The 14,424-nt window shown below is 43.6% G+C and overlaps 2 protein-coding genes across 2 annotated transcripts in view; one reads left to right on the forward strand and one right to left on the reverse strand.

Annotated features, from left to right (window-relative positions):
• The window catches only part of LOC127231843 (leukotriene A-4 hydrolase-like), an 820,404-nt gene that overhangs the window by 596,350 nt on the left and 209,630 nt on the right, over positions 1 to 14,424 (forward strand).
• Positions 1 to 14,424, reverse strand: part of Thsd4 (thrombospondin type 1 domain containing 4) — a 522,646-nt gene that overhangs the window by 484,284 nt on the left and 23,938 nt on the right. The window contains exon 2 of the mRNA XM_051197674.1: positions 14,316 to 14,421. Coding sequence (XP_051053631.1) covers positions 14,316 to 14,344 — 29 coding nt within the window. The 5' untranslated portion in view covers positions 14,345 to 14,421. The remainder of the gene's footprint in view (positions 1 to 14,315; positions 14,422 to 14,424) is intronic.

A 14,424-nucleotide genomic window follows, 5' to 3' on the forward strand; every position in this document is an offset into this window, starting at 1 on the left:
GGTTCTCAACCTGTGCGTCTCTATCCCTTTGGGGGTCAAATGACTCCTTCACAGGGGTCACCTAAGACCATCCCAAAACATATATTTATTTTACAATTCATAATGGTAGCAATATTACAGTTATGACATAGCAATGAACCTCATTTCATGGTTGGGGACCACCACACATGAGTCCCAGTGGTGGGAGGGTTGTAAACCACTGATCTACACTGTTTGGCACCCACAAGCCTATATATAGTAAAGAACATGTCTTGATAATGATGTTACAGAGTCATCAATCAACTCTAAAAAATATTTATTACAACAACAAAAAATAAAAGTATTCATCTATCAAAAACATCCCTCAACTTTTGATCTTGGTCTTTTCACTTTTTAAGAAATGTTTTTTTAGGACAGTTCCTTTTTCTCTAGATAGCCCCATCAGAGAAGATAATTTAAATATCTGAGCCTCGGACATAGCTCAGCTGGAAAAGCACCTGAGTGTGACATGAAGAATAAAAGGACCCAGAGACTGATATTGGGGTTCAAACTTCAAACTGAACAGTAAAGCAAAGTATCTGGTCACTAGCCCTTACCTCTACCTCAGGCTGAAAGGGCTGATCCTGCTGCCTCTCCTCAGTGTGGCTGGAGAATCCTGAGACTGAATGAATGTCATCCTATCCTCAGCATGGCTGGAGAATGAATGCCTGATACTGAGCCTTCCTATCATCAGTGCGGCTGAAGAATCAATGCCTGATGCTGACTACTTAAGACCCTGCTCTTATCATTTATACTCCTCTAGTGCTAGGATTAAAGGCATGTGATCCCAGGTGCTAATCATCTGGGTGTGAGCCATTTCTCTTTAGGACTGGATCAATCTTGTGTAGATATGGGTAGCCTTAAACTCACAGAGATCTCTTAATCCTGAGTCCTAGGATTAAAAGTGTGTACCACCACCTCCTAGTTTCTGGCTGCTGGGATTAAAGGTGTGTGCCTGGCTTCTATGGCTTGTGGCTGACTTTGTTTTCTGAATCCTTAGGTAAGCTTTAATACATTATAAATAATAATCACCACACTTGAGGCATAAGCAAGAAAACCTGAGTTGGTCTCCAAGACCCTTGGGGAAAAAAAAGTGGCATGGTGGCACAGGATAGTTTTTGTCTTTTTCCCCCTTTTATTTAAAACATCCTTTCTCACATAATCTATCCTGATCACCTGACTACAGTTTCTCCTCTCCCTTCCCCTGTCCCTTCCCATCATCCCTCCCATCCAGATCAATTCCCTTTCTGTCTCTCATTAGAACAGGCTTCAAAGGGATAATAATAAAATACAACAAAAAATAAAATATAATAAGATAAAACAAAAACTATCACATCAAAGTTGGACAGGACAAACTAACAGAAGGAAAAGAACCCAAGAGAAGGCACAAGAATCAGAGACCTACTCATTTGCACACTCAGGAATCCCATAAGAATACTAAACTAGAAGCCATAACATACATGCAGAGGGCCTGGTACAGACTCATGCAGGCCCTGCACATGCTGCCACAGTCTCGGTGAGTTCATATGAGTTTAGAGGGCTTTGTTTCCTTGGTGTCCTCCATCCCCTCTGGCTCTTACATCTTTCTGGCTCCTCTTCCATAGGATTCCCTTAGCTCCGAGGGGAGGATTTGATGGAGACATCCCATTTAGGTGTGGGTGTTCAAGGTCTCTCACTCTGCTTCCTGTGAGTTTCTGTATTTGTTTCCATCTGTTGCAGGAGGAAACTCCAATGATGGCTGAACAAGGCATTATCTATGTGTATAGCAAAATGTCATTGGGAGTCACTTTACTACTATGTTTATTTTTTCTTTTCTTTTTTAGACCAGTATTATTGGTTTTACCCAAGGACCCTGGGTGCTCTAGTCTCTAGTTCTTGGTCACCCAAGCAGTACTGGGTATGGGTTCCATCCCGTGGAGTGGACCTTTCATCAAATCAGTTATTGGTTGGTTACTCTCATAAGCTTTGTGCCACCATTTCACTAAGTTATCTTGTAGGTCAAAGGGTTTGTGGCTGGGTTAGTATTTACATTTCTCCTTTGGTAGAATGCAAAGTACCTTCCTGTACCTAAGATGCTAGAACATAGAGGTGGGTAAAGGCTTGATGTAGGCACCAGCTTGACTTCTCCATATTTGATGAGTTGTGTAGGTTTTGTCTTCAGCAATTGGGTCTTGCTGTCAGTTTGTGGAAAGCAACAGCCTGGGTTGTTGGGAGATTTCTATGGAACCGCTTTGGTTAACATCTCAATTAGATATAACCCAATTCCAGTACTAGAAGCTTTGTATAGATCACTTGTGTGTGTGTGTGTGTGTATGTGTGTGTGTGTGTGTGTGTGTGAAGTTTCTGCCATATTAGGTTTCCCTACATTCATCAAGTACCCCTTAATTTTAGCTATCTCCCTGTATTCCCTCCCTTCACCCTCTCACCTAACTTAATTCTCCTGTTCAGGTTTGCCTATCCATCCATAATTATCTATTCTATTTCCCCTTTCTAAGGAGATCTATCTGTCCCCTCCAGTCTCGTACTCTATGCCTACCCTCCATGGTTCTACGAATTGTAGCTTGGTTATCATTGACTTAAAAGCTAATATACACATATAAGCAAATACTTGTCTTTCTGGGTCTGGGATATCTCATTCAGAATGATTTTTTTTCTAGCTCCATACACTTGCCTGCAAATTTCATGATGTAATTTTTTTTAAAGACTGAGTAATGCTCTGTTGTGTAAATGTACCACATTTTCTTTATTCATTCATCTGTTGAGGGACATCTAAGTTGTTACAAATTTCTGGATATCATGAATAGATCAGCAATAAACACAGGTGAGCAAGTGTCTCTGTGGGAGGATAAAGTGTCTTTTAGGTAGATGCTTCAGAGTGGCATGGCTGAATCTTGAGGTAGATTGATTCCCATCTTCCTGAGAAACCACCACATCAATTTGCATAGTGGCTGTTCAAGTTTGCACTCCCACCAGCAATGGATGAGTTTTCCTCTTACTCCACATCCTCACCAGCATGAGCTGTCACTTGTTTTGTTGATCTTAGCCATTCAGTCAGATGTAAGATGAAATCTCAAAGTAGTTTTGATTTACATTTCCCTGATGGCTAAGGATGTTGAATATTTTTTAATTGATTCTCAGTCATTTGAATTCCTCTTTTGAAAGCTCTCTGTTATTTAATTGGGTTGTTTCTTGATAACTAGTTTCTTGAGTTCTTTATATATTTTAGATTATAGACCTTTATCAGATGTGTAGTTGGAAAAAAAAATCCCATTCTATAGGCTGAGTGGCATGGACTTGCAATTCCAGTCCTAGGAAGGTATAGAAGCAGGAGGGTCTGGAGACTTTCTGGGTAGCCAGCCTAGCCTAAATGACCATCTCCAGCCTGGTGAGAATCTCAAGGCAAACACTTCCTAAGCAATGACACCTTTATACCCTCTACATATAAAATGAACCTTCTGTTAAAATGACGATGAGCCAGAAAAGCCACTCCCCAAGCTGTGCTACAGTGACAGGGGGGAACATCTGGAGATTGGCTCCCAAGATAGTGGGGGAAGATGGTCCTATCTACTTCTATTCCCCTAGACTTAGTTTATCCTAGAAATCAAAAACACACATCTCAGTTTGGGCACTCACTAGGTTTCATGACCTTGGTTGATCACCCTCTCTTCCATGCCTCAGTTGATAAGTCTGTAAAATGGGGATGATATAGCCTGTCCAAGCCACCTCAAGTGAGTTAATGCTTAGGAACACACTTTGAACCTGTGCCTGCAAATCCAGATACTTTCTAATACAGCCTGGCACTGCTTACTCTTTTCAAAAGAAAACAGATTGGTGTGGTTTCATTACAAAGACAAGCAGCAGCTCTATAAATGTGTCATACCTCTGTCCCTCACAGCCCCTGGCTCATACTATGGTCACACACCCGTAGTGACAAGAGGAGCCGTGCAGCATAACCACTGATTCCGTTGGACCATCAAGGGGACAGAGCAAGGGAGGGGCATTTGAAGTATTCCTGTCTCAGAACTTACTCCAAGTTGCCCGGGGATTTCACTTCTCTCAGCTGCTCAGGTCTCTGCTGAGAGTTTGTGTCTCTCATGAGAATTCCTAGTTACTGCATAGAACCTCTCTATCTTCTTGTCCAGACTGGACCCCTGTAACATTACACATCTCTCTCTTCTCATTAGAAAGCATCACCAGGTCTGGGGAGATAGCGCAGTGAACAAAGCACACACAAAGTACCACACAAGCACAGGACCTGAGTCCAATCCCTAGAACCCACATTAAAAGGGCCAGGTGTGATAGCTCTCCATCAGAAGGCCAGAGCACTAAGGAGGCTGGGAAGACAGGCTCATAGGCTCATGGGACTTAGTGTCCAGCCAGCCTAGTGAGAAACACTTAACAAAAAAAAAAAAAGGAAGAAAAGAAAAGTGTGGGTGGCATCTGCAGAATAATACAGGAGGTGTCCTCTGGCCTCTACACACACATATATATGTACACACACACACACACACACACACACACACACACACGAATCTCCACACGCATACATACACCTCCACACACATACATGTACCTCCACACACATACATGTACCTCCACATACATACATACACCTCCACATACATACATGTACCTCCATACACATGGACACACCATATATACAAACACATTCACAGATTACAGCATGAAAATGGAGGGAGGCAATGATTTTGTCTGTTTTATTCCAGATACCTAGTAGAGTACCTATGACATAGAGATTGCTTGATACATTTAATGAATAATGTGCTGAACTAATGAATAATGCCCTGAATTAATGAATGGTATGTGGAACTAATGAGCAGTGCCTTGAATTGGTAAGTGATGCTTCTCCATCCAGATGACCTCTGAAATTTCAGACAGATGGAACTCATGGGGATGAACAGACTTCATAATATCCAAAATAGCTTCTGGAGCTCCTAAATGTTCTTTTATAAAGAATTTATTAAAGGATAAGTGGTTTTATTTTTAATTTCTATGTGACACCCACCACAAAAAGCAATCTCACCAGATTTCTAAGAGAAATCTTTGCTAATGTGTCTCAGTGAAAAGACACTTAGAGGCTCCAATGTGTCTTCTCTTTGCTAGCTGGGCCCTGGTGAAACTCAAACACATAGGAATCCCCAACAAAATCGTTCTGGGATAAAACCTTAGTTATTAAATAGGCTCTGCTCTGAATGAAATAAAATAAATTCCCCCAGAGGGGAAATTATTCTTTGGGCTGCAATAACAGCAGTCGGAGCAATATACAACCCCAGGGGCCAGAGGAAGCTCTGCCAAAGGCTGAGGTTCCCTACCCCTGCTCAGCGGAGGCTGTCTTGGGCTATCCAACCCTGCTCACACATACCTCACTAATTAACAGTCTGTCTCTGTGCCCACATTTCTCCCAAGCACAGGACAGCCCAGCACAAACCCCTGCTCCTCCTGACCCAGTTCCAGAAGAAAGCTGGGGAACGGGAGACCCTGGACGTGTCTGTGTGAGGCTCCCGTGCTGTTTCATTGGGATAGTTTGCTTTGGCAAAGCGCTCTCAGCTTGCAACGTTCTGACATATTGAAGGCTACCAGGGCCTTTGGCAAACAAATCACAAGTTCCCCTCAATATGGAAGGTAGGGAGCCACATACCTCCTAAGATTTTCTGCTCCACCTTGCAATCAAAACTACCCAACATTTCACAGCAATCAAAATAAGAGATATGCCACTAATCCACAGCTGGTGTAGATTTCAAGCACTCTATGAGAAAACAATGCTCAGTGAAATGGCACAAAATTTACATCACGGAAGTAGGGCTCTAGGCTTCTGTATTTGCCTTGGCCAACTCTGCTCCCCACACCCCACACTCAATCATCCAATTCCAGCATAGGCTGTGTCTCCCCACTGCCTGGGCCACATCTCCTCAATGGACTCAACATCATTTAAGCATCTCAAGTATCAAAACAAGGAAAATGGGTGGTAATCCCCCTTCATTTTTTTTCTCATTTTATTAATACAACCCAAGATACACATAGGGAGTAGCTTAGAACTGAATCAACCTGCGCCAGTATCTCAGCACTGATGTGCAATCCCCACAGCAGGCAGCCACACTCTCAGCCCCAACTCTAAAGTGCTGACACTGGAGCCTCCTGGGGATAATAGCATTTTCTCCCTATACACTAACCATTTGCTGTCTTTAATGTATCCATTTTCTTTGCCATCCTTAGCTACTGGGCAAGTTCTAGGCCCGCTTGGGCTACAGGAGACCCTGTCAGAAAAAGACAACAAGAATGATGAAGATAAGGAGAAGGAAATGGAAGAGGAAATGGTGGTGGTGGCGGCGGCGGCAATCACATAAATTCCAATTTTTAAATGTAATCTATGTCTTTCCCCTACTTCCTTATTCAGAGGGTTTTGTACTTCAGAAATGTTTTCTTAGCTTTCCTGTGTCCCCAGTATTACCAGCATTCCCAACATCCCCAGGATGAGTGTCACTCAAAGCGCTAGTCTTCGGTACACACAAAGTCTCTGGTGCATAGTGGACTTCCAGCAATAGAGGCCCAGACATGTCACTGCCTCCTTCTTTCTCTCTGTTCACAGTTCACTGTACAATTGTGTCCTCTTAACTTGGCCCCCAGCAGGTCCCCCCTGGCCTGGGAAACCTGTATCTAATCAAGCGCTACAGCCAAATCAAATAAAACAGGCTTCGGGGAAAGGCCTGCCTAGTCTCTGTGAAGTAAAACGTTTCCATTTTACAGCACGGACTTAGACACTTTTCTAACTGCACTTGGTTTTTATTGCTTATTTCCAGGTCCTCCGTGCTTGCAGCCATTCATGTTCTCTGAGAATGCAAGGTGCTCCATCATGCCACAGCTTTTTAAGACTCAGAACTCTTTGGTGAATTCCTGTCTGTCTCCAGCTTACAATGTATCTCTGAAGCCAGCAGAACCATCAGCTCAGAACAAGTAAGAGCAGTAAAGAAGAGTGTAGACAGGAAAAAGGAAACAGGAAATAGGAAATATTCATGGAATGACAAATGAGGGGGAAAGGATGTGGCTTGGCAGTAGAGTATGGATAGCATGCATGAGCCCTGGCTCCATCCCCAGCACCATATAAGCAAGCCCTGTGTTCCCACCACTCAGGCAGAGGAGGCAGGAGGATCTAAGTACAGGGTCATCCTCAGCTACACTGTAAGTCTGAGGTCAGCCTGGGCTACATGACACCCTGTTCAAAGACAAAAACAAGAGGAAGAGAAGGTGTGGGGAAGCAGAAGGTGAAGACGGAATAGGAAAAGGAGGAAAAGCAGGAGAGAAAGACGAAGAGATGGGGTATGGAGGGGAGAAGAAAGAAAGAAATCAGAGTGAGGCGTGATACAACACTCCTCATCAGTTTGGGTTCTGTTTGTTTTCTATTTTTGTTTTTATTTTATTTATTTATTTTTGTGGTGGTGGTTGGTTTTTTGAGACAGGGTTTCTCTGTGTGATGGCCCTGGCTGTCCTGGAACTCACTTTGTAGACCAGGCTGGCCTAGAATTCCAAGAATCACCTAACTCTGCCTCTGCCTCTGCCTCTGCCTCTGCCTCTGCCTCTGCCTCTGCCTCTGCCTCTGCCTCTGCCTCTGCCTCTGCCTCTGCCTCTGCCTCTGCCTCTGCCTCTGCCTCTGCCTCCAGAGTGCTGGGATTAAATGAGTGTGCCACCACCACAAGGCCCATGTTTTTTGTTTGTTTGTTTGTTTGTTTAATGGATCCCATAATTCCTCCTGGGAAAGACAGTAAAGCTAATAAAAGGAAGGTAAGCTAAAAGAGTCGTACAAATTAGAGCAATTGTTCTAACTCCTGAGGACAGCAAAGCAGTTACCTGGGGAGGCAGGAATAGCTAGCTGGCATCTCAGTAATCACACCTTGACACCATTCGATTCCATGTCAGTACAGAATGTTCTAGCAAATCCTACAATCAAGCACTGAGTGATGAGGACAGGGTCCAGGTACAGGGCTGTGCCAGGCATAAAATCAATCCCGTCTGGATGCTTGCCGTCATTTTATAGGTAGACTTTGCCAGGGCAGTCCTCCAGAAATGCATTTTCTTTCCTCTGGCCTCTACTCCTGCCGTTTAGATGGCTCCCACCAGAAATCCACAGATGAGAGTCCAGTAGGCTCTTCCTGGACATCCTTCTACACTTTTCCCATCAATGTAGTAGCCCTCGCATGCCCCTGTTTACATTGGTAGCTAGCACTGCTCTGCAATTACACAGAGTACCCTAGCGGTCCGTGGAGCTGTGGATCACAACCCAGCAGCTGGAGTATTTGGTGAGTGTCTCTACAAAAGTGAGCTGAAAGTTGTGGAAGGACTGGGTCAAGGCGAGCAGCCAAGGTGGGAGGGAGCTGCTGGCAAATCAGGTGTAGATGAGATAACTGCAGATGATTAGGGGAAGAAATGAAAACCCTTAAAACCTAGAATAAGTCTGTCCACAGACTGCTTTGCAAATGTCTTTAAATTCTCGCCAGGCTTGAAAGTAGAAACCTCGGATGATGCTTATGGGTGTGGTTTGCAAGGAAGAAAGACAATCAAGGCTTCATGGGCAAAGAAACGCTCTTGGCCCCACATCAAAACAATCTCTGTGAGGATGTACATGTGTTTTAAGTTTAAAGTAAGCTGTTGAAGGTGTGTCATTCATATGGTTTCCATGCTTTAACCTACACTTGTATTAAGTCATTGATTATCCTGGTCAGGAATTCAAAATTTTGTCCTAATTTCTTTCATATAAAAGCTAATTATCCCTTTCCGTGTTCGGTATTTCATCTTACACTCCCAGATGGGTTATCCCTTACACTGTTGGGGTGCCACTCATTCGATATTCTAATGTACTAGTACTGACTATCACCTGAGCAGTGGTTTAGGTAACAGCTAACACAAATCCCAGTCTGGCTCTTTGTTTGTTTGTTCTACTTGTTTTAAGGGGCTGTTTTAAGACAGAGCCTCATGCAGCCTCAACTCTCCATCCTCCTGCATCAGCCTCCCAAGAGCTGGAATTACCGGTAGTGCCTAGCTGGCCTGTGTCCGAAATACTAGGAAGTTGACTTGACTCAGTGGCCTCTTCCTTTTCCTCTACTTCTTCTTTCTCCTTTTCTCTACTTCCATCCTCTTCTTCCTCTTCATTTCCTGGCCTTCAATAAAGGGACAGTGATTGACCCCTGGCCTTTCCAGTTACCACAGATTTCTTCTCAGCAGGGAGATCAGTGTTCACTAATGACCACCCCTCAGATAGCCAGCCCTGTCTTAGATGCTCTCACACACAGGCAAACAGTTCCCTGAGTCCACTTCCCTTTACATCTGTCCTCGGGGTCCTTTTGAGTGGTCCCAAGAGGCCCCGAGAGCAGCCACCCCTCTCACTCTCATTTCCTCAATCCCTTTTGGTTGTATTCCTAAGAGGAATGGCTGACAGGCATTAAAGTAATAATACTTTACTAGAGTGTATATCAAGGAAAGGAGAAGCTAATGTTTTCAAAGACTAAAACCAGACACTTGACCTAAGGCCATGGACTGTAAAATCCTTAAAATGATCCAGACCTCTCCTCCATAAAACCTATAAAATTCACCATCTAGCTATAATGGCCCTAATTACATCTGCATTTCTTCAAAAACTACCGTTCAAAATAAAAACGGCCAAATCAGTTCTATTTCCTGACAATGTAACCATCTCCTTGGCATTTAGTAGTTTTGTTTCCTCCTATGTTTTCATTGGAAATGTGAGGTTTGTCAGCTCTGCTCAGGCGCACTGAGAAGCAAGCGAACAGCACCTGCCACTCCACGACTCAGGGTCTGTGGGCTGGTGGTGGCTGCTCACCATCATCATGGATTGCTAAACTCCGCCGTGAGAAAAATCTCATTTCCTTTCAATCAGTCATGAAAGAAACAAATACATCTATAATAGTGCCTACAATACCCATGGAGCTAAGGAGAAGTCTCAGTAAAGTGTTATGCAGGAATGAGGACCCAAGTTCAGATTCCCAGGGGTAGGTGTGGTCCTGGCAGGGGGCATCTGAAATCCTAGCACAGGGAAGGTAGAAAGTGGAGGCTCCCTCAGGCTTGCCTAGCCAGCCATTCTAGCGGAATTAGCGAGCTCCAGCTTCAACAAGACACACTTGAATGCATGGATGGACACAAATGTGCACACAACACACACAAATCATACACAGGGCATGAACTTGAAGTCTAAGAAACACAAACACTTCTGTGTCTTTTAGCGCTTTTTCTTTCTGACTTGGAATAGATGTAGACGAATTTTACTTAACCTAGCTCCCTCCAATCTTTTGATCCAAAGGGATTTTACTCATCCTGAAGCTTCTGTGTGCATCCAGAGCTTACCCAGGCCTGACAACCCACTAACCAGTGCATTCAGGGTTAAAATTTTAATGTCTCTCCTGCTACTGGCTTGGACTGGGATTCTTTTCATTACTATAGCTCTGAGCAGAGTAGGGGTCTATGTTAATTCCTGGGCTTCACTGTCTCTTTCGATGTGGATGAAGTTGACTTTCTGTTGTTCTGTGGCTTGGCAAAGACTGAGGAGGGATTTTTAAACTAAATTGCTGCATGTCGGAATTGTGAATCCCCTTGAATGTTTTTTCTCCTCGGAGATTTTCTGGGCAGCACAAGTATAGTGCAACCTGCTTTCCCTGTAGATAAATACTTTAACTCCTTCCATCCATCTTTGTGTATGTATCTGGTCGCTTTGATAAATACGGAAGCTGCCTGAATGAGCCTGGGTGCCCACTCCTCTTCTATTTTGTCAGACTTTTCACTCCCACCGGAACTCTCTTCCCCCGGAACGTTTTGAAAAACATTTCAATAAAAGGCATTATAGCTTTTGGTTTAGTTGGTTTTGTCTGTACAATATAAAATATATTGAAATGGAGGGAAAACGTGCACATGATAGTTGCACAGGTGAGATGACTCCTCAGGGAAAGACATGTGACACTGAGCACAAGGATGACTGGGATCACATGGTGGAAGGGGAGAACTGACTCCCAAAAGTTGTCCTCTAACTCTCCTCACACACACTCATAACCACACACACACACACACACACACACACACACACACACACACACCATTTGACATGCATGGGTAATGCATGTCTGGCTTCTAAGGCAGGCTTTGATGGAAATCTCCAGTTTAAGCTCCTGCAGAGTCACCTGCCCAGCCCCATAATTCACGTTGTCTTCCTCCAGCCTGGACAGCAGAAGCGATGATGAAGCATCCATCAAGCAGACCTGTCAAAAACAGTCTTTGCCATAGGTCCCAGTGCAGGGCTTGCCAAGACTCCACAGCCCACCATCCAGGTAGCAAGGCCATCGGCAGTTGCCATCTGCCCCAGGCAGGCTAGGTTCAGAGGTCTAGGTAATTCCTTAGAAACATGGCTAGTGCTGAGGTGGGAGGTGAGCTTGCTGGGAGGCTTCTCTTGGAGTGGGGTGACTTCACCACTCCCTGTGCTCTGATCAATGCAGGAGGGGCATTGATTCCAATTCCAGGGCTTAAAGGAAAACCTAGAAAATGGGACTTTCCCAAGGAAGTGCTCTGCCTATGTTGCCTGGGTGCTCATGTGTTTGAGGACCCCCATGTCTTTTAGGGAGCCCTTTTTGATGCTAGCACACTCATACCTGCTTGCCAGGTAGAGCATTCCTCCTCTCACCCTCTGCTTGCTCTTTCCATCCAGTTCAATGACCAACTATTACTTCATTGTACCCCAGTGCTGTGAGACACGCTGCAGACGAGGCCTAATGTCTGGACTGACTTGCCTCTCACTCACCCGTGGTTCTGCAGCACTGTTTTGGGGGTCTCCCATATATTCGGCACATATTTGTATGTTTAGAAATATCATTTAGGGTTTGAGTGCTTGCCTAGTACATATGAAGTCTTAGGTTCCACCCCCAACACCCCATAACCAAGACATGGTGGTGCACACATATAATCCCAGCACTTAGGAAGTAGAATCAGAAGATCAGGAGCTCAAAGGTCATCCTTGGTTTCACTGAGAGTTCAAGGCCAACCTAGGGTATATAAGACTCCATTTCAAAACAAATTTTATTTTGACGTGTCAAATTTTAAGGCAACCAAGCATTGACTTAGGTTGCTCTGTGGATGGCTAGGTATTACACAGCTTAGAAAGGACGCTTTCCTGTCCCCTCTTGAGGACATCTGACATATCTGTGACTACATCATTAATAAAAAAAAATGTTGCAATGCCTGTGGGATTCTGGATTTCAAGCATGTATATGACTGTTCGTGTAAAATTTTACAAGCAACAACATACTAACACATACATGCACACACACACACACACACAACCCACTCAATTAAACGCTGAGCATGGGTCTCCAAGAGTCTGCTTGGCAAATATTGCAGCCAGATGGGCAACTGGATATGGTGACATCATAACATGTCATAGACCATTTGTATTTTTAGCATGAGTTGTCAGCATTTGAGGCTACTGTGTGGTTAGAGAGGAAGAAAGACCGTAAGACTCCCTAAGGATTCAGCTTTGAGGTGACACACTCTTCTTTCCCTCTGTCCAGACTGTCAATGGATTTATGTAAAGAGTATCCCAAAACCTCAGGGTGACCTCATCAAAGAATTGTCATCAACTGTAAGACCTTACTTTGGATGTTCAGCATGCTGGTGAGATGAAGCAGCTAAAACAACAACTAAATAAATTCGAGGAAGATGTTTAAGAATCATCCAGGAATACTGACTCCAAATGTTGGTGTTCATAACAACAGATTCACTGATCTGACAATGTGTAAATGTTCCAAATTTATACCTAGGGAGTTCATTTTTATCAATAAAACCCAGTTGTCTGTTTTATATATATTGAGATCTCACATAGGATTTTGATGAAATAATTTTTAAATTCTTATTTATTGGTGTGTATGTGGTGTGTGTGTGTGTGCGCGTGCATGTGTGTGTGTGTGTGTGTGTGTGTGTGTGTGTATGTGTGTGTGTGCATGCTACACAGGTCATGTGGACTTCAGAGCACAACATTGTTCTTGGTTCTACCTTGTAATCAATCCAGTGACCAACCTTAAGTCACCAGGTTTGCGAGGCTAATGTTTTACCTACTGAGCCATCTCACTAACCCTGCTTAAATAATTTTTAAAATCCCATCAGTTTATTTTATTCTATTAAAGTAGGGTCTCAGAGAGGTGTTGGTGGTACATGTCTTTAATCCCAGCACTCAGGAGACAGAGGCAGGCAGATCTCTGTGAGTTTGAGACCAGCCTTTTCTACAGAGCTAGTTCCAGGACAGGCTCCAAAGCAATACAGAGAAACCCTGTCTTGGAAAAGGAAAGAAAAAAAAAAAAGATAGGGTCTCATGTAAGGCTGGCCCTATCTATATAGTCCATTTCTGATCCTCCTGCCTCTATTTCCTGAGAACTTGAATTATAGCCTTGTGCAACCAGGCCCAGTTTATTTGGTACTGAGAGAGCATCCAGGCACTCCACCAGTTGAGCCACAGCTCCAGTCCCACATCAGTGTTTTGTTTGTTTGTTTTGTTTTAAAGTTTGAAAACAATTCCAATAACATGGATTACATTTCCAATGTTTGGAGCCCTTATTCTGAGTCTGCAAATAATGCAAGTCCATGTCCATAATTTAATCTCTCTGAGAACTGATTTTCTCATCTGCAAAATAAAAAAAAAGCAGTACCTACTCAATTTACCATATACACAAACTTAACATATGAAGCAGGTTTTGAAATTAAAGTGGAAATTCACAAAAGTTTTGAGCAGAAAAGATTAGGATAGTAATCATACCAGATAGGTTAAGTCAAACTCCGTGGCATTGCAACCAGAGCTACCTGTGGTCATAGGGGACCACAATACTTTTCAAGTTCCTTAGTAATTATATTACATGAGATATGATAAATATTCATTAATATAATCCCATTATTTGTCTAAAAATGAATTTTGTTTTGAGTCACAGTTTCCCAGAAAACAGCAGCGCTCAAGCCCACAGCATGTAGCTCCCGGCCTGGAAGGACCGTTGGAATTACAGATAACTGCACATCTGGACTACAGTATCAAATGCTAGTGATACGCACAACCTGAAGGCCAATTAGTTCAAGAACCCATATGGTAGGTAAAACAGAAACATCAAGCTCTATTTTGGGTCAAGGAGATATGCTTATTTGCTACAGTAGAGAATGAACCCGGAGCCTGGCTATGCTAGGCAGGGGCACAGCACAAAGCCACAACCCAACTGCTGTTTTTATTTTTAAGAGATTTTTCTGCTCACCTGACACAGCCTGTGAAATGGGAAACCATGATGCTGCAGGTCCAGGCTAAGGCAAAAGTTCCTCAGGTGTCCCCAGTGTTTTGCAGGTTCAAGTGGTGTTCAACTCCTA

This window comes from Phodopus roborovskii, unplaced genomic scaffold (assembly GCF_943737965.1).
Source record: "Phodopus roborovskii unplaced genomic scaffold, PHOROB, whole genome shotgun sequence".
NCBI lineage: Eukaryota > Metazoa > Chordata > Mammalia > Rodentia > Cricetidae > Phodopus > Phodopus roborovskii.